General features: G+C 41.3%; 1 protein-coding gene and 1 pseudogene across 2 annotated transcripts in view; both read right to left on the minus strand.

The window, feature by feature from the left end:
* The window catches only part of PARG (poly(ADP-ribose) glycohydrolase), a 182,971-nt gene that overhangs the window by 65,970 nt on the left and 97,559 nt on the right, over positions 1-19,442 (minus strand). The window contains exons 9-10 of the mRNA XM_081104551.1: positions 17,678-17,835; positions 1,926-2,005 (exon numbers count right to left, since the gene is read on the minus strand). Of these exons, the coding sequence (XP_080960677.1) occupies positions 1,926-2,005; positions 17,678-17,835 (238 nt within the window). The remainder of the gene's footprint in view (positions 1-1,925; positions 2,006-17,677; positions 17,836-19,442) is intronic.
* LOC308529188 (protein SET-like) lies at positions 13,943-15,063 on the minus strand (annotated as a pseudogene). The gene has a single exon. The product of its transcript is annotated as a protein SET-like (transcript).

Raw genomic sequence — 19,442 nt, forward strand, 5'->3', positions numbered from 1 at the left:
AGTGTGATTAATTTCTAACACTTAGGATGGTTTATAAATTTCTAGTTGAAAAAAAGAAAAACACACAAAACTTTAGCCTGGCCGATGTGGCTCAGTGGTTGAGCATCGACCTATGAACCAGGAGGTCATGGTTTGATTCCTGGTCAGGGCACATGCCTTGGTTGTGGGCTGATTCACTGTAGGGGGCGTGCCAGAGGCAGCCGATTAATGCTTCTCTCTCATCATTGACGCATCTCTCCTCTCTCTCTCTCTCTCTCTCTCTCTCTCTCTCTCTCTCTCTCTCCCTCTTCCTTCCTCTCTGAATCAATAAAAATATATTTAAAGAAAAATAAAACTTTAGCTTTTTCCCTCAAATTATTTAAAATCCTAAAATGTAGAAAGGCAAGTTAGCTTTTCTACAGGAGACATAGAGAAGCCTAGAGAAGATATACATGATTCGACTCCAAGGACAGAAAAGTAAACACTGAATTACCTAAGTATAATAATGAAACTCATTCTATTTAGATTTAGAATAACAAAAAAGTACTTTTTTCTAACAAGTTATTACAAATTTTAATTTGGTGTCATGTATCATAGCCTGAATGAGCCTTCATTTTCCTTAATATTTTATTCTGTACCGAGCACAAAACTAAAAATTGATAAGCTAAGAAATAAATAAACCCGTCAAAGAAGCATATAAAAATTTTCCCTTAAATTCCCAAATCCTAATAATTGATTCCTTATAAAAAAAAAAGGGGGGGGGGACAATGTCCAATAGCAATACACTGGGGGGGGGGGGGAGGTGCCAATTAAATATACTATAATGAGAGATACTTACAAAAGGAAAAAAATGACCTTAAAATGATTCAATGATATGTTTCAAGATAATCCCACAACCTGTATGACCAGAACTAAAAAGAATTCATTACTCATTTCACTTGACCAGAGTTAGCAAAAGCAAGCTTTTGAGAAGTTTTGGTTTGCTTTAAAACCAACTTGTAAGAAAAGCCACCCACTGGTAAAAGCTAATATTTATTAAGCATGTAACTTCATTTAATATTTACAACTAGCCTATGAGATAATTATGATCATTCTATTAAGATGAAGAAATTGAGGCTTAGAGATGTTAACAAAGTGTCTGTAGCTACGCAGCTCCTAGGACAGAAGTGGCAATAGCAATCTACAGTCAGTGGTTACTAAGAGCACTGGTTAGATATTTCCCACCACTGCCGTAGGGGCTGCAATTAGCCTCTGGGGAAACAAGATGGTTGAGGTTCAACAGAGGAAGACAGACATGTGAACACTAAGTGAAACACTGCTTTCTAAGAACTCTGCAAAGGGTTTAAAGGGGACACAAAAGAGAGGGACCTGTAGGAAGACAATGAATTGCTTGACTTCTACAAATAAACTAACTATAAAAGTCAATGCTTCTTTAAATAAAGAACACCAAAAAATGCATTTCCTGCCCTAACCGGTTTGGCTCAGTGGATAGAGCGTCGGCCTGCGGACTGAAAGGTCCCAGGTTCGATTCCGGTCAAGGGGGCATGTACCTTGGTTGCGGCACATCCCCAGTAGGAGGTGTGCAGGAGGCAGCTGATCGATGTTTCTAACTCTCTATCCCTCTCCCTTCCTCTCTGTAAAAAATCAATAAAAGATATTTCAAAAAAAAATGCATTTCCTGGTCAACATACTTCCTTTTGAAAATATTAATTTGTTTTTATTCATGAAAACACATTATGGTATGTTACGCTGCTCTAATTTTAGAATATATAAGACCCACACACATTCATGGCACACATTTATGTATATACACATGTATATAAAATCTAGATTATAATGAATTATTTGGTTTGGGCAGGAAGGTGTACTTTGAACACAAAATGTTCTTGATCTGAACTGTCCCCCATCAGTGATAAAAATTATAGTTAAGAATGAAAGGAATTTACTTTTCTCTGTGACTCTTCTGAAGTAGCAGAAGAGCGTTTTAAGCTTCTCTGGTTTTCTTGAGGAACGTCCTTCAAACAACCTGAAAGAGACCAAAAACAAAGATTCACAAAGAACTAAATCTATATTACTACTCAGTAATAAAATAACTAATTCTTTCAGAAAGCAATTCTGTAATAATAGAGAACTGAAAACTGTTTGGATTCAAATGGCATCCGAAAGGACTGAAAGCAAGTAGAACCAGGCTTCTTAAAAGTTGTTCAAGTCAGCCCTAACCGGTTTGGCTCAGTGGATAGAGCGTCAGCCTGTGGACTAAACGGTCTCAGGTTCAATTCTGGTCAAGGGCATGTACCTTGGTTGCGGGCACATCCCCAGTATGGAGTGTGCAGGAGGCAGCTGATCGATGTTTCCCTCTCATCGATGTTTCTAACTCTCTATCCCTCTCCCTTCCTCTCTGTAAAAAAACAATAAAATATATTAAAAAAAAAAAAAAGTTGTTCAAGTCAGATGGTACTCTAATAACTCGTCTCTCCAGTCTATCTTCCTCCAGGGAGAAGGCACCACCTGGTCCCCCAAAGACAATTAAGCCAGTGAATTAATGCTTGGTTTTTTCCCAATGGCAAATATATATAATTCACAATATTACTAGGCAGTGAAATGATTGAACAAAGACAGTATCTGAAAAAGACTGCACATGATTGTTTGTGTTGGGGAGGCAAGAACAATAAGGACAATGACATGCAGTATAACAAGATGTTAGAGTAGAGGAATGACCAATCCTTGGAAATTAAACAAATATACTCTTTGCGTGGTAACCTGTTAAATAGCGCTATCCATCCGCCATCTGGTTTCCAGAAACCTAGACTTGTACTACTTTAGTTTTCTTTGAAATGATGTGGCATTGTTATTGGTAACACATTATGCAATTTATCCCGAGGGAAAGAAAAGAAGGGCTTTAGAAGCATTTGACCTGAGTAAGTAGTTCACTAAAAGATTTCAATCACAAAAGCATGCTTTTAGGCACAAGATCTACTTTTCCAAAAGCACTGAAAAATTAGAGAAATTCTGTGACTATAAATAAGGAGGTATTATTTATCTGCCTCTGGTCATATATCCTGGCTTTAAAACCAGAAATACTTCAAGTAAAAGTTCACTTTAACAAGCGTCAAAATGGATAAAATTTTTCACCAGAAAAGCATGTTTATATAACTATGCAGAAAGGAAAAAGTTAATTTCATGAGAAAATCCTATTGAGTAAATAAAATGAATTAGAAAAAGGGAAGGAAATACAGATTTCAAATGACCTGTTTTCAGTGATCTGAAATTCTGTATTCAGAGTCAATTTCTGAGAAAACAATTTATCTGAATACTTATCTCCTAAAAAGAATACTAATAATAGAAAGCATTTTAACCAAATCTAAAATCTAACCAATTTTTTAAAAGAATTGTGCCTATGTAATAATTTTTAGTAGCCTAACTTATTTTTCTAAAATGTTTATTACAAATATTCTTAAAAATTCAGCTGCCTGCCCCCCAAGAAAGGACATCTGACAGTGCAGTTTTCAGCTTAGTTTCTTCTGCAGTGTCAACCAGAATAGAGTTTGTTTAAATCAAAATGATGGTCAGAATAAAGAAGAAGCCACTTGGCAGTTTAATTAAACATCCTGTATGAAATACATATGATTTACTAAATGAATACCTTGGAATCCATTGCAAAATCCTTTTCTAGGTTTACTCCTTAGTAGAGGGAAGCACTATTAATATAAAGGCAGCCACCACCCTTTCTCAGAGATGAATTGAGGACTACACAATTCAGTTAAGGAGGAAAAAGTTCCACTTCCACAGAACTGTTGCACTACGAGAAGAAAATGGCTGCTGAACTTAAGAAATAATTTCCCAAAACATAAAAATATCCCTAATTTCTATATGAGATCAGCTATATGTAAAATCACATAAAATGTCACATATTTCATAACCATGATGACAAATTATTAACCTTAGGAGCCTCTTGGGACTGCAGATTTATTAACCTAAGGATATGACTTCCCTGAAAGATGATGTGGCTATTACCACCAACTACAAATGAGCACCACTGTTGATTTTGCAGGTCCAAACCTCAGAGGTACAAATCAAGCAGAACCTCAATGTATTCTGATTAATCATTGTGTGTGAGTTTCACAGCCTGATTTCAAATCACTATGTAACCAAATATGCTTTGCCATCTTCCTTGTGAAGCAAGGACGTGTGTGTGGGTTGGAGGCACAGAGGAAAGGGGGAGGTGGAAAGAAAGTCGGGGAAGATGAAGCAGGTTTAAAACTTATGCCAATTCTCAGACTTCACTGCTGTGAATTTTTATAGTACTATGTATAGCCACCCAGATAAAATGAATTACCCTGGTATGGAAGCAAGTGAAAAATACCATAAAAACACAGGCAAACAGCATTAGTGAAAGTTACCAGAAGAGCGATGTATTATCTGAGGAACAGTTCTAGGGAGAAAGAAGGAAGACAAAGGAACTGAGGATGGAGCCAGAAAAAGGAGAGCGACAGAAAGACACTAGTACAGCAGGGAAGACTAAGAGGGAAGAAAGGGATAGACAGAATGGGCTGGAGACCAAGGGAGAGTCTGAGAAACAAACTCACATGCAAAGACACTCAGAGAGACAAACACAGAGCCTTCAAGAGAGACAAGAGACTGGAGACAATTAGATTTCTCATACTAATCAAGCACCATCCAATTTTTCTTTTTTTACTTCCTAACACCAATTTTTTCTTTTAATTTAGATTTCCAGGTCCTGGGTACGTATATTTGAAGGCATATTTTGAGTCAGCAGGCATGCATGTAAACATGAACATAAATCATGCCATAATAATCCCTCTGCATATAGGGAAGACATTTTGGCATTTAACTGAATAATTACAGATTATTAAAGAAAGCAAACAGGAAAAGTTTGTCAGGCAACCTCACCTTTGTTCTAAAAATACTTTCTATTTTCAAGGGAGTAAGTCAATCAGAGTTGATACTTATTAACTGGTATTTTTCTTTCCATACATAGAAACATCTGTAATAATAAAGAGCTAATATGCTAATTAGACCAAATGGTGGAACGACCTTCTGGAATGACCAGTGGGCAGGGCAGCAAGGCTGTGGGGCCACAAGGCAGCCAGGGCCAGGAGGGCCGAGGTAGCCGGGGCTGCGAGGGCCGAGCCCCTTGCACAAATTTTGTGCATCGGGCCTCTAGTAGTTTCATAAAATCTTTCCCTGAATGACATATTGATAACATTACTGGAATTGGATTACACACACACACACACACACACACGCACACATGTGATTTCAAGTTAAGGATTAATTCCATTAGTACACAGTAAATCAAACCCAAAGCACTATAACCTCCACTATAAAATGGAAGCAAATGATAATCTGAAACCCAGCCAGGAAGTCCTTTCTGCCATATGGCCCCAGCAGCATTTTCAATCCAGAAGAGGCAGATGTAAAAGCCTCCTGGGCTGACCACTGCTGCAGCACACAATTAATCTCTGACCATCAGTTTCTAAGCAATCTTAGAAGCATCGATGTTAATCACATTGGGAGCCTTTATATGAATGTTTAGGCCCTGAAAGGCAAGCAGGAGAAAAGGTCACGGATATTTAACATAACTAAGCAGGGCTGGAAGAACATAACAATAATTTAAAAAGGAAGACTTATTCCATTTATTGACGTCAGCCTCCCACCACAAACTCTTAACCATTTTTCTTATTCAATCAACTAGCTAGTCATACCTCTTTTGAGACTAAATATGCACGAGTGCTCACACACGCATAGATTCCAACTGCCAGAAACTATAATCATAAATAGCAACTATGCAAAAATGAAAACACAACAACATGTTCCATAATCAGCTTACCAAATGGCTCATCAAATTAGGTACTTGATCTTTTATAAGCCACATAAAAAAGGGGAACTTTGGGTTGCGTTCTGTTTCAGGAGCACACTCAGAGCATTTTGTTCTCGAGAGGAAGCAAGACATAATGAAAGAGCACTGAGTTTGAAGAGAAGACAATATTCAAGTCCCAGCTCTGCTGACAAGTCATTTACTCAAACTGAACCTATTAGGATAAAGCTTCCCCACCTAGAAAAGTGCATCGATAGAATCAAAGTGAGCTGCTGCCAACAGACTGCATCAATGATCATGTATAATCCAGGTTCTTGTTGATTGCTAGTTTAGGCTTATAAAAACCCCTGCCACCCCAGTGAGAGGCAAGTGCAGACATCCTGGCTGCTGAAGAGTCCCTAAAATGACTATATAGACTACCACGGGCTTAATCTGCCATAGTTAATTTTCAGTGTTCTGGTGACCAAAAGAACATCTGTCAGCCCGGAAGACAAGAGTAAGCCTGTTTCAAATCATCAGCAGACCTGCTTAAATTCTAATTTGGTAAAAATGCTACTGGGATACTGTAAGTTTCAATTTCTCATGGTCACTTTGGATTGACAGATGGCTTTGGTTCATTTTACAGATCAATAATTATTTCTAAGGGTAGTTCTAATTTCTTATTAGCTCTGAGGTAAGAAGTATTAATACAGTTCATTGAAAGGAGGCTATCTAGTAGAGTGATTAAGGTAGTGGTTCTCAAACTTCCTAATGCCGCGACCCTTTAATACAGTTCCTCATGTTGTGGTGACCCCCAATTTCATTGTTACAATTTGAACATAATTAAAGCATAGTGATTAATCACAAAAACAATATGTAATTATATATGTGTTTTCCGATGGTCTTAGGCGACCCCTGTGAAAGGGTCGTTCTACCCCCAAAGGGGTCGTGACCCACAGGTTGAGAACCGTTGGATTAAGGGATACAGCTTTTAGAGGCTGCCTATGTACTCCTGAGTTTGAATCCCAATTATATCAGCTAGCTCTATGCCTTCATCTCCTCATCTGAAAAAATGAGAAAAATACCTAACTTATAAGAGTTAACACAAAGATTAAACTAAAAATAGCACAGTAATTGGTAAATGGAAAGTACTCAATATTAGCTATAATAAAAAGATCATCTCATGCAGAAAAATTTTCAGATAATGTTAAGTAAGCCAAGGGATCTGTGCTAGAGGTAAGGCATTCTATAATAGCCAGCAAAAACGCAAAAGTCATTTACATAAATGCTCACATTGTTCTAGTCCATATTCCCTTCATTAAGAAAAGTGGCTCAGCCCTGGCCGATTTGGCTCAGTGGTTGAAGCCTTGGCCCTCGGACTAAAGGGTCGTGGGTTCCATTCCTGGTCAAGGGCATGTACCTCGGTTGCAGGTTCCTCAGCCCGGGTAGGAGCGCATGCAGGAGGCAACCAATCGATGTATCTCTCTCTCCTGTCAATGTTTCTCTCTCTCTCTTCTCTTTCCTCCTTTCCATCTCTCTCTCTCTCTCTCCTCCCTTCCGCCCTCCCTTCCACTCTCTCTCTCTGGAAATCAATGAAAAAATTTCCTCGTGTGAGGATTAAAAAAGAAAAGTGGCTCAGCTTCTTTTCTCATCAAAGCCTAACATGCTGACACTCAGAACCTACCAGCTCAATCTTTAGAATAAATGACCATGCACAATGAAAAAGATAAAGATGCTGTTTCCAAGAAGGCCCAACATTCCTGTTCAGAAGATTAGCTGATAAACAAACCTGTGGTTCATTTTACTGTTGAGAGAAGAAGGCTGTCAATGTGGCAGGTGCTCAACCCTGAGAGGGCCCTTGTGTTTCTTTTACATGCTAAAACAGAAAAATTAGGGTAAAAGGGAGGTAATGATACTGTGTCTATGGGGCGATAATTAGGAAGGCATAAACTACCCACACTAGCTGTTTAAGAAAGGCTCAAAAAATCTGTGGGATGAAGCATCTCAGAGAGAAAGTGACAGGGTCAGAGAGGGGGGGAGGGGTGAAATTAGGGAATTTATATATATACTAGAGGCCCGGTGCACAAATATTTGTGCACTTGGGGGGGGGGGGGGTCCCTCAGCCCGGCCTGTGCCCTCTCGCAGTCTGGGACCCCTCGGGAGATAACGACCTGCTGGCTTAGGCCTGCTCCCGGGTGGCAGAGGGCAGGCCCAATCTCTAGGTGCAGCCCCTGGTCAGGCTCAGAGCAGGGCTGATTGGGAAGTTGGGGTGCGCCCCCTGTCACACTCAAGGCAGGGTCGGTGGGGAGGTTGCAGCGCCACCCCGTCATGCACAGAGCAGAGCCAATCAGGGGGGTTGGGTCTCCGTACCCTGTCACACACAGAGCAGGGCCGATGAGGGGGTTGGGGCGCCACCACTGTCACAATCAGGGCAGGGCCGATGGGGAGGTTATGGCTCTACCCCATCACACACAGAGCAGGGCCTGTGGGGGCAATGGGGGGGTTGGGGTGCCGCACCCTGTCACACACAGAGGCGTAGGGGGATCAGGAGGTTGGGGAGCTCCCCCCATCAGGCACAGAGCAGGGCCGATCAGGGGGTTGGGGCGCCTTCTCCTGTCACGAACAGAGCAGGGTGGATAGGGAGGTAGTGGCCCCGCCCCGTCACACACAGAGCCTCAGGGCAATCAAGGGGTTTGGGCGCTGCCCCCTGTCACGCTGATCCCGGTGCCGGGAGGCATATTACCCTTTTACTATATAGAATAGAGGCCTGGTGCTCGGGTGGGGGCCGGCTGGTTTGCCCTAAACGGTGTCCTGGATCAGGGTGGGGGTCCCGCTTGGGTGCCTGGCCAGCCTGGATGAGGGGATGATGGCTGTTTGCAGCTGGTCACACACCCTTCAGGGTGGGGGTCCCCACTGGGGTGCCTGGCCAGTCTGGGTGAGGGGCTGAGGGCTGTTTTCAGGCTGGCGGGTGACTGAAGCTCCCAACCGCTCCTTTTTTTCTTTCTTTTTTTTTTAATTCTGGGCCAGCTTTAGCTCTGAGGCTTGGCTCCAGCTCTGAGGCCTCAGCTGCTGAAAGCAGGTATCTGGTTTGTTTGGGTTCTATAATCAAAACACTGTTTCAACTCCAGCTCTGAGATCCCGGCTGGCTGAAAGCAGGGATCTGCGTTTGCAGGGATCTGCGGTTGTTCTATAATTGAAACAATGTTGCGGTCCTGCTGGCTGAAAGCAGGTTTCTGGAGTTTTGTTTAGCTTCTATATTTGTAACAATGTTTCAAACTGCAAGCTCAGAGGCCGGCAGCGGCAGGCGGGGAAAGTTGGCTTCCTCCGTCACTGAAGCAAGCAAGCCTCATGTTTGCTTCAAGCTGCCTGGCTGCTGGCCGCCATCTTGGCTGGCAGTTAATTTGCATATCGCCCTGATTAGCCAATGGGAAGGGTAGCGGAGTGACACCAATTTGCATGTTTCTCTTTTATTAGTGTAGATATATACAGAGCCCATGGACACAGACAGTAGTGTGGTGAAGGCCTGGGATGAGTGGGTGCAGGGTAGAGGGGATCAATGGGGATTAAAAAAGGGGGGATATCTGTAATATTTTCAACAATAAAGATACATATTTTAAAAAATCTGTAGGATTCCACTCTCAAAATCAAATTATAAAAATTGTCCATTCTTTTTAGTAACTGTGTTTCTTCAGTTCCATTTCTGATGACTGACTTGTTCCTCCTCTTAAGTAACTATTTTTCTTCTAATTATAAAAGTAATATATGCTCACCTGGACGGTGTAGCTCAATGGTTGGTTGATCATCGACACATGCACTAAGAGGTCACTGGTTAGATTCCTGGTCAGGGCATATGCCCGGGTTGCAGGCTCGACCCCCAATAGGGGGCGTGCAGGAGGCAGCCAATTAAACTGTCTCTCTGATCAATGTTTCTATCTCTCCCTTCTCCCTCTCCCTTCCTCACTCTCTAAAAATCAATGAAAATATATATTTTTATAAAGTAATAAATAGGAGAACCAAGATGGTGGAGTAGGTAAACACCTGTACTCGCCACCTCCCACAACTACATCAAAATTACAACTAAAATACAGAACAACCATCATTCAGAACCGCCTGAAAGCTGGCTGAATGGAAGTCCTACAACTAGAGAAGTAAAGAAAACAGCACAGGGAGACTGGTAGGAGGCGCAGAGGCACAGAAATGGCTGGTCTAACACCAATTTATGCTGTTTTTTAATACCCCAACCCAGGGTTCCAGAGCTGGAATGAGAAGTCCCCATAACTTTGGGCTGTGAAAGCCAGCAGGGATTGGGGCTGAGTGACATGGAGGCTGCTAGAGACACAGGTGTTCCTTATAAAGGGCCGGCGCACAAACTGACAAGCTCCTGCTTCCTCTGAGCTCCAGAGCTAGATGCCGGGTGGAGGCTCTGGGAGACCCAGACACATACAGGGAGGAACTGGATTATCTGGCAACAGGGCAGGAACTTGGAGGTGGCTTTCTCCCAGACAGGGGTGCTCCCAGGGGTCATTTGTCTCTGCATTTTGACTGCTTTCCTGTGTTTGTTTCTACGTATTAGACAGAGCTATGTCTTCTTGAGTTGATAGAATGCCCTTGTGTAGTAAGTGCACCCCTGTGTGGCCTGTGTACTCAGTTTTATACTTGAGCCTTGATTGCTCTTCATGTCAATCAAGGGCTGGGACCTCCCCCGTGGCAGGGCTGATTGGCAGGTATATCTGTTTGCTCTGCCCTGGTGATTCCCTGAGACCCCAGCCCATCCAATTTGCAGCCCCACCCAAACCGTTTCCAGCAGCTTTCCATATGAATGGCCTGTACTTGCTCAGGCTTCAGACTTTGCTGAAATATCTCAAACAAGCTGCAACTGGTTCAGCATGCGCCAAACCTATCAATAAAAGGTACAAAGCTTCAAACCATAGCAGGTTACAACTCTACATATCCATAAGCAACACACTCAACAGGCAGACTCAGGGAGCACCAAAAACCCAATGAAGCAAGTCTGGCTCCATAGGAGTGTTTCTTGCACAGCAGCTCTCCCACTGTAGTTGCTGCTGGTCCTCACAGCCAATTGGACTGGAGGTCAATTCCTCCCAGGGACACGAAGAGCATTCAAGGATCAACTATAAAACTGAGTACACAGGCCACATAGGGGTGCACTTACTACACAAGGCCATTCTACCAACTCAAGGAGACATAGTAGCTCTGTCTAATATGTAGAAACAAACACAGGAAAGCAGTCAAAATGCAGAGACAAAGAAACATGTCACATATGAAAGAAATGGAAGCAAGCAAACTGATACAGAGTTCAAAACCATGGTTATAAGGTTACTCAAGGATCATCATGATAGCTTCAAGGGACTTAGTAAGTTATTCAAGGATCTTACTAAGGTCCAGATATCAAGCATACACTAACTAAAATATATATAAAAAATAAAAATGGCAGCAGAGTAGGAGGATGCAACACAGATGTGCTACTAGGAACAAGCTGGAATTACAACTGAAATATGGAAAGCCTTCCTGAATAATCAATGGAAAACTCACAGGAGTGAACCCTGATACCCAAGGACCGAAGGTGGAGATGGCATAGAGACTGATAGGAGGGGCGGAGGCATGAAAGGGCTGGCTGGGCACCCACAGATGGCAACTGAAGTCCTGGAGAGATATAGCAGCTGTTGGGGGAGGGGGGATGCCACTGAGAACTCCAGGATCTAATCCTGAAGCTGGGCTCCCCAGCAGAAAGCACCAAACTGAGGAGGGTTCCCCACAGGAAGAGGCAGCTTAAAGTTTGGGCATCCTTTTAAAGGGCCAATGCACAAAAATTCCCTGTGGAGTCACCCACCTTGTGCTCTGGCAGAGGGAGGATGAAGTGGACCAAAGTTGTGAGAGCAGAACCCAGGACTGGAGTCTCGGGGGATAGAGCTCAGAAGGCAGACACACCAGGTTTCCTGGGCTGAGTCATTCCCTCACACAGCAGAAGACATCTTTCCCACATAGACATATGCCTTGACTGGGGGAAAGATGGTTGACACACCCTATTGGAAAACACCTTGCCCTGAGGCCACTTATGAGATTAAAAGTGACAATTAGCCCCCAGGCAGAAGCAACTGCCCTACCCTGTTGAAAAAAAAAAACTCTCACCACACCTGAGGACGATTGCCTGGGGCAATTCAAATCAGAATCCTATTAGTCTGTAGACAGAGGCGGTCTCTGGAGGCTTTGAGTCTTTGCCTGATCCAATTAGTCAGAAACAGCCTTTAACACTGTCCTGCACTAGAGACTGAGAGGTATAGAGGATCTACCTAAAACACAGTCACAAACCCAAACAGACAACCAAAATGAGGAAACAAAGAAACAACCCCCAAATGAAAAAACTAGTGAATTCTCCAGAAAAAAAGATAAATGAAGCAGAGATAAGAAATTTATCTGAAACATAGTTCAGAGTAATGATGGGAAAGTTGCTCAACAGCATGAAAAAAGATATAGTAATTATGAAAAAAGAACACTACGAGATAAAGAATGACATAACACAAATAAAGAACACATTGGAAGGAATACACAGCAGATTAGGGGAAGCTGAGAATCGAATCAGTGAATTAGAAGACAGAGTAGAAAATATCACTCAATTAGAGAACCAAAAAGAAAAAAACAATTAAAAAACAGGAGGACAGCTTAAGGGAGCTGTGGGACAATGTGAAACGTAACAATATTAGAAAATGTAATATCAGAAGAAGCAGAAAGGGAGAAAAGAATAGAGAAGGTGTTTGAAGAAATAATGGTAGAAAACTTCCCTAACCTGGTAAAGGAAAAAGTCACACACATTCAGAAGGCATAGAGAACTCCAAACAAGAAGAACCCAAACAAACCCACACCCAGACACATCATAATTAAAATGCCAAAAATTAAAGACAGAGAGAATCTTAAAGGCAGCAAGAGAAAAGAAAACTGTTACCTACAAAGGAGTTCCCATAAGGCTGACATCTGATTTCTCATCAGACACTCTACAGGCCAGAAGGGAATGGCATGAAGTACTCAAGGTAATGGAAAACAAGCACCTGAGACCAAGATTACTATATCCAGCAAGACTACCATTCAAAATCGACAGTCAAATAAAGAGCTTCCCAGACAAAAAAAGGCTAAAGGAGTTCATCACCACCAAGCCAGCATGACAAGAAATGCTAAAGGGATTGCTGCAAGAGATTCCTGAGAAGAAGAAATAGAGAGAGAAACGTAGCCACACAGAATTAAAATGGCTATAAATAAGTACCTCTCAATAATAGCCCTAAATGTAAATGGATTAAATGCTCTAATCAAAAGGTGTAGGGTAGCTGAATGGATACAAAAGCATGACCCAACTATATGCAGTCTACAAGAGACACACCTCAAAACAAAAGACACACACAGGATGAAAGTGAAGAGATGGAAAATTTTTTCCAAGCAAATGGAAAAGGAAAAAAAGCTGGAGTAGCAATACTTATATCTGACAAATAGACTTTATTTTTTTTAAATCTTTATGTTCCTTTATTGGAGCAAGATTCCTGACCACTATACAGTGATGTATTCACTAAACAGAGACCTGGACAGAGATTACATACTATCCATCTAGATAGGTTTTATTACACTTTGCCTATTGATAGAATAATTCCACTTACAAAAATTACAATAGAGAAATGTCAATTCTGAATAAGATCCTACAGGTTCTGCTGATTCTCCCATCGAGTGGCAGGGCTCAAGTCATCATTAGGAGAGAATTTTATTTTTAAAGTGTCATCTTAGACTGCAGGGATGTCCATTAAACATCACAATTAACATGCCAAAGGACAAGCCATGTTGTCAAAATGCCCACTTAACCCACCCAAATATGACAAACCCACCCTTTGCTGACCTTCTATAACCCCTCTTTTTTTAAGTTTTTTTTTCTTTTTTAAAACAAGAGAAAGTAAACAGATACATGTTGGTAAATGCTAACTGTCCATATTCACATAGAGACAGTGTAATCTCTGAGCCCAATATACAGAGAAAGGAGGAAAATAGCAAGAATTCTATGCACTAGTACACAGGGGACTAGCATCCTCCAGCTCCCAGCAGAGCTAAAGGAACAGAAGGTTTTTCTTTTTTCCCACAGAGCATGGTGGTATTGACTCCATTAAGTTTTTCTTGAGACAGGAAGGGATAAAAATGAATTTGGAACAGAAAGCGGCAAAGATTCTTTTTCCACTGTATTCTGCTCAAGGTACATCCACCCCAAATAAGGTGAGAACCATGGTGTAAAGGAGAGAAAAGAGACCTCAAAAACAGGGCTCAAGAGGGAGAAAAAAAGACAAAGAAAAAAAAGTCTGCAACTTGCTTCCAGGGACTGGAGAAAATTAAAAAAAGTTGGAATCCATCAGTGTTCATTAATCGTCTTCTCCTTCATCTTCCTCTCCTTCTTCCCCCTCATCATCATCTTCATCTTCTTCACCTTCATCCACATCACCTTCTTCATCAATATCTTCTTTCTGCCTTCTTCCTTCTTCCTTCTTCTTCTTCCCCTTCCCCTTCTTTATCATCCATGTCAGGAACCAAGTAGTATTGTAATGGATTTGGCCAAATGTCATCTTTAATGACTTCTCCTGACTCATCTGCACCTGCATCAGAATGGTCAGTGAACCAGGTAAAGAAGCTTTCTGGTTCTTCATGCTATCTCTTCCTGCTGGCTTTATTCTGTGTTGACTTGAACGTTTTGTCAAATCCTTTCCAGATTTCCATTTGATTTCAGTGGACTTTGAAGATGGATCACCACTCTCATTCAGATAAAACTCTTTGGAAAAAACTTTATTTTCAAAGTAAGGATTTTCATCAAAATAAAAATCTATTCTGTAACCTGATTTAATATCTTCAAATTCTGTCTCTTGAACTCTTGTCAAATAATGCATCACCTCTTCATCCTCTTCACCTGGCAGTGCAGACACTTGTGGATGGTTGACAAATGTTGTTACCCAAAATTTGGGATTTTGGCAATCCATTCTGACCTCTTCTGAAAAAATGGTTGGCGGAGTTTGTTATATTTCTGTTCTGCTTTCAAAAATCTCCTTACTGGCTTGTTTAAGTCTGTCTATTTCATTTTGTACTTCATCAATATGTTCAATCATTTCTTACTGTTCTTTTTCTCCCTTTGGCACATCCTGAGCGGTCAGCTTCTTCTCCAGCTTGGGGGCTGGAGGCAGTTTCAGTTTCTTCGTTTGAGGTGGGAGCTAGGACTGGCGTTTGGGGGCCATGCTGTGAGGAATGTCGGAGGATCTGATCGCTGGGAAGTCGCCAGGCTCTAAGGCATGCTGAGCATTCCAAAATAGACTTTAAAAGTATCATGCTAAGCACAAAAACCCAGTCAGGGAAAGATAAATATCATAGGATCTCACTCATTTTTTGAATATAATGAACATAAACTGATGAACAAAAATAGAGCCCGGGGGGGGGGGGGGCTGGAATATACTAGAATATAATAGAAGTAATTTTGTTATTTGCAGATTTTTAATATTTCCTACAACCTTTGTGCTATCATACTATATTAGTGTAGTTTTGGTAATATTATACTTAAAATCCTTTTAGTCTTGAAATATTAATGTTTATTGCATGTAATATTAAAAAAAAAAAGAATACTATACAGGGATTCAACAGTAGAGTAAAGGGTTCTGTGAATCAACAATTTGTAATATGAGAAAGCAAAAAATAACCAATCAGAAGAGCAAAAAGTTTGAAGATAGTTTAAAAAGCCTCTGAGACAACTTCAAACATACCAACATTCATATTTTGGGAGTGCCAGAAGGAGAAGAGAGAGAGCGAGATATAGAAAACCTATTTGAATTAATAATGACAAAAACTTCCCCTACCTGGTGAAAGAGATAGACTTACAAGTCCAGGAAGCACAGAAAGTCCCTAACAAGAGGAACCCAAAGAGGCCCACACCAAGACACATCATAATTAAAATGCCAAAGATTAAAGACAAAGAGAGAATCGTATAAGCAGCAAGAGAAAAGCCATTAGTTACCTATAAGGGAGTGCCCATATGACTGTCAGCTGATTTCTCAACAGAAACTTTGCAGGCCAGAGGGAGTGGCAAGAAATATTCAAAGTGATGAATAGTAAGAACCTACAACCAAGATTACTCTACCTAGCAAAGCTATCATTTAGAATTGAAGGTCAGATAAAGAGTTTCACAAATAAGGAAAAGCTAAAGGAGTTCGTCACCACCAAACCAGTATTACATGAAATGTTGAAGGGTATTCTTTAAGAAGAAGAAGAAGAAGGGAAAAAAAGATAAAAAATATGCAAGAAAATGGTAATAAATACATATCTATCAACAACTGAATCTAAAAATCAAAATAAACAAGAAATCTAAGGAACAAAATAAACTGGTGAATGAAATAGTATCAGAGACATGGAAACATGGAACAGACTGACGAATCTCATAGGGAAAGGGCTGGGAGGTTGGAAGAGATTAACCAAAGATCTTACCTATAGACACAGAAAGTAGGGTGGTGAAGGCCTAGGGCCGGGTGGGAACCAGATAGAGGGAAGCAATGAAGGGCAAAAAAAGGGAGACATCTATAATAATCTCAACAACAAAAATTTAAATATATGTATGTATATATGTGCATTAAAAACAGTTTGCAAACAGAAAAAAAAGCAAAAGTATTAAATGTTTTTATCTCAACACCCAGTGGTATTTTTAAATGTTGCATCAAGCTGCATTTTTTAAAAAATATATATTTTATTGATTTTTTACAGAGAGGAAGGGAAGAGGGATAGAGAGTTAGAAACATCGATGAGAGAGAGGCATCGATCAGCTGCCTCCTGCAAACCCCCTACTGGGGATGTGACTGCAACCAAGGTACATGCCCTTGACTGGAATCGAACCCGGGACCCTTCAGTCCAAAGGCTGATGCTCTATCCACTGAGCCAAACCGTTTAGGGCAATCTGCAATTTTTTTTTTAATCCTTATCCGAGGATATGTTTTTATTGATTTTAGAGAGAGAGGGAGGGAGGGAGGGAGGGAGGGAGAGAGAGAGAGGAGAGAGAGAGAGGAAAAAAAAACGTTCATGAGAGAATCATTGATCAGCTGCTTCCTCCACACCCCACAGGATCAAGCCAGCAACCTGGGCATGTACCCTGACCAGTAATTGGTTCATAGGTCAATGCTCAACCACTGAGCCACTCTGGCCAGGAAAAATGTTTTGGGTTTTTTTTTTGTATAGATGATGGAAACAGTAAACATTTGGGAAAATGGTTAGAATTTAAAACTATCAATACCTTCACAATGTATTAATTATTTAGTCAAATTATATAAACATTCTTTTATCTTCCTTTTTAAAACTATTCCACTGATAAAATAATCATGTCTATACAAAGTCAATTTTCACTTTTGCTTTTCATGTTTTTTAAGTTTCATAAGATAATCAACCTCATGTCTTTCAACTCAGACTTCACAAAAAGGAGAACTTTGCACTCCAGCTCTACCATTTTTAAACACACAAAGGATACAATGCACGATGAATGTCCCTGTGACTATCACCTTGAAGAGGCATAGAGTTCAGGCACTCAAAGAGGAGGAGGACAATCGACATGCTGTAAATAACATGGACCATGGAGTAAGACCATCTGAGATCAGCCTCAGCTCTGTGACTTCTTGGCTCCTGGACCCTAATCAAGTTCTAGAAACTTTACTTACATTTTCTGCAAAATGGCAAAAATATCACTCAACTCACTTTATTGTAAGCAATAAGTTAAGTAAGTATACAGAAAATGTTGGCCTGAGGCAAATCCATAAATACTATTGGTTCTCTCCATCCTTCTCTATTTCATTGTTAAAGAGATGTTCTCTGAAAACATACCGATTGAAGTTAATGTCTGGGTAACTGGAATACTCCGATTTCATCTTCGCATTTCGACGTGGAAATGTGCAGAAGAACGCATTAGCTAAAAGACTGGCAATCTGTTCCTGAGACATTGTGATGGAATGATTCATCTTCTGTTTCAGGAGTGGTATTGGCTGATTGAGGAAACAAAAAATACAGACAAGAAGTGCAATAATTAGCTTAGCAATTTCAAAAGCAGAGGCACCAAATGACATTTACTAAATTAAGGTAGGAAAAATTACAAGACATTCTTGAATTCTTAAATCAACAGTAATATCATTAGAAATATATACTTGTTTGACTGGAGATTTCTAATCAATAATGATAGCGAAGAGAACACAAAAGTCATTATTTATTAGTGAAAAACAAAATTGCTTTGGCAAGAAATAAAAACACACTGACCATGCAATAAAAAATTAAAACAGAAAAAAACCAAGATGGCAGCATAGGTAAACACCGGAGATGGCTGCCTCGCACAACCACTTCAAAAATACAACTAAAAGACGGAACGGACATCATCCAGAACCACAGGAAGGCTGACTGAGTGGAAATTCTACAACTAGAAGGAAAGAGAAAAGCATATCGAGACTTAGAGGAGGTGCGGTGCGGAAGTAAAATACAGAGGTAGAGAGGCGTATGCGGAGAGGGCTGACGGCTGAGGACACAGTTGTCTTTTTCAATCGGAGGGAGTCTCAAGCTCTGAGCTCCAGTTCCGGGTGAGTCTCTGGGAACCCAGACTCATACGGGAGAAACAGGACTATCTGGCATCAGTTGGAACTCGAGGGCAGCTTTCTCTCAGAGGTGCTTGCAGCGATTGCCGGGACACTGAGAAGCAGGGCCTCTGAGGGCAGGACTGGGAGCAGCCATAACTGCTCGCTCTGCCCTGTTGAACCCCTGGGACCCTGCCCAAGCCGTGCACGGAGGCTTTTGCATATGAAAGGCCTGGCCCATTGCAATCTGATAATTACCTAACAAACTGCAGTTGGCCTAAGGCCGCAGGGCAACTTGCATTTGTCACAGCTGGCTCCTGCTGGGTAGCCTCAGGCAAAGGCTAGATTAGCACCTCCCAGCACAGGGGTGGGCAAACTTTTTGACTCGAGGGCCACAATGGGTTCTTAAACTGGACCGGAGGGCCGGAACAAAAGCATGGATGGAGTGTTTGTGTGAACTAATATAAATTCAAAGTAAACATCATTACATAAAAGGGTACGGTCTTTTTTTTTTCAATAGTTTTATTCATTTCAAATGGGCCGGATCTGGCCCACAGGCCATAGTTTGCCCACGGCTGTCCTAGAACCTCCTTAGAAATCCAGGAGCCAGTGTGCCCAGTGGTCAGAGTGGGACCATCTAGATTGCAGCTCCTCGGATCCATAAAGGACACACTCAGGGGGAAGACTCAGTGATCACCAAAGCCCTATTGAAGCAAGTCTTGCCCCAGAGGGGTGTGTCCAACACAGAAGTTCTCCCACTGCAGACACAGCTGATTCTCACAGACAATTGGCCTGAAGGTCAATCCCTCCCAATGTTACCTACAACAATCAAGGCTTAACTACAACAAGACTGTGCACAAAGCCCACAAGGGGGTGCACCAAGAGTGTCTACCTCAGATAATTGGGGAGGCTGAGCCACTGGGCCCTATAGGACACCTAGCACAGAAAGCCACTCTATCGACACAGCGAAGCATAAAAAAATGAGGAGACAAAGAAACAGATCACAAATGACAGAAATGGAGGAAAGCAAA

This window comes from Myotis nattereri, assembly GCF_964212035.1.
Source record: "Myotis nattereri genome assembly, chromosome: 13".
NCBI classification, from domain to species: domain Eukaryota; kingdom Metazoa; phylum Chordata; class Mammalia; order Chiroptera; family Vespertilionidae; genus Myotis; species Myotis nattereri.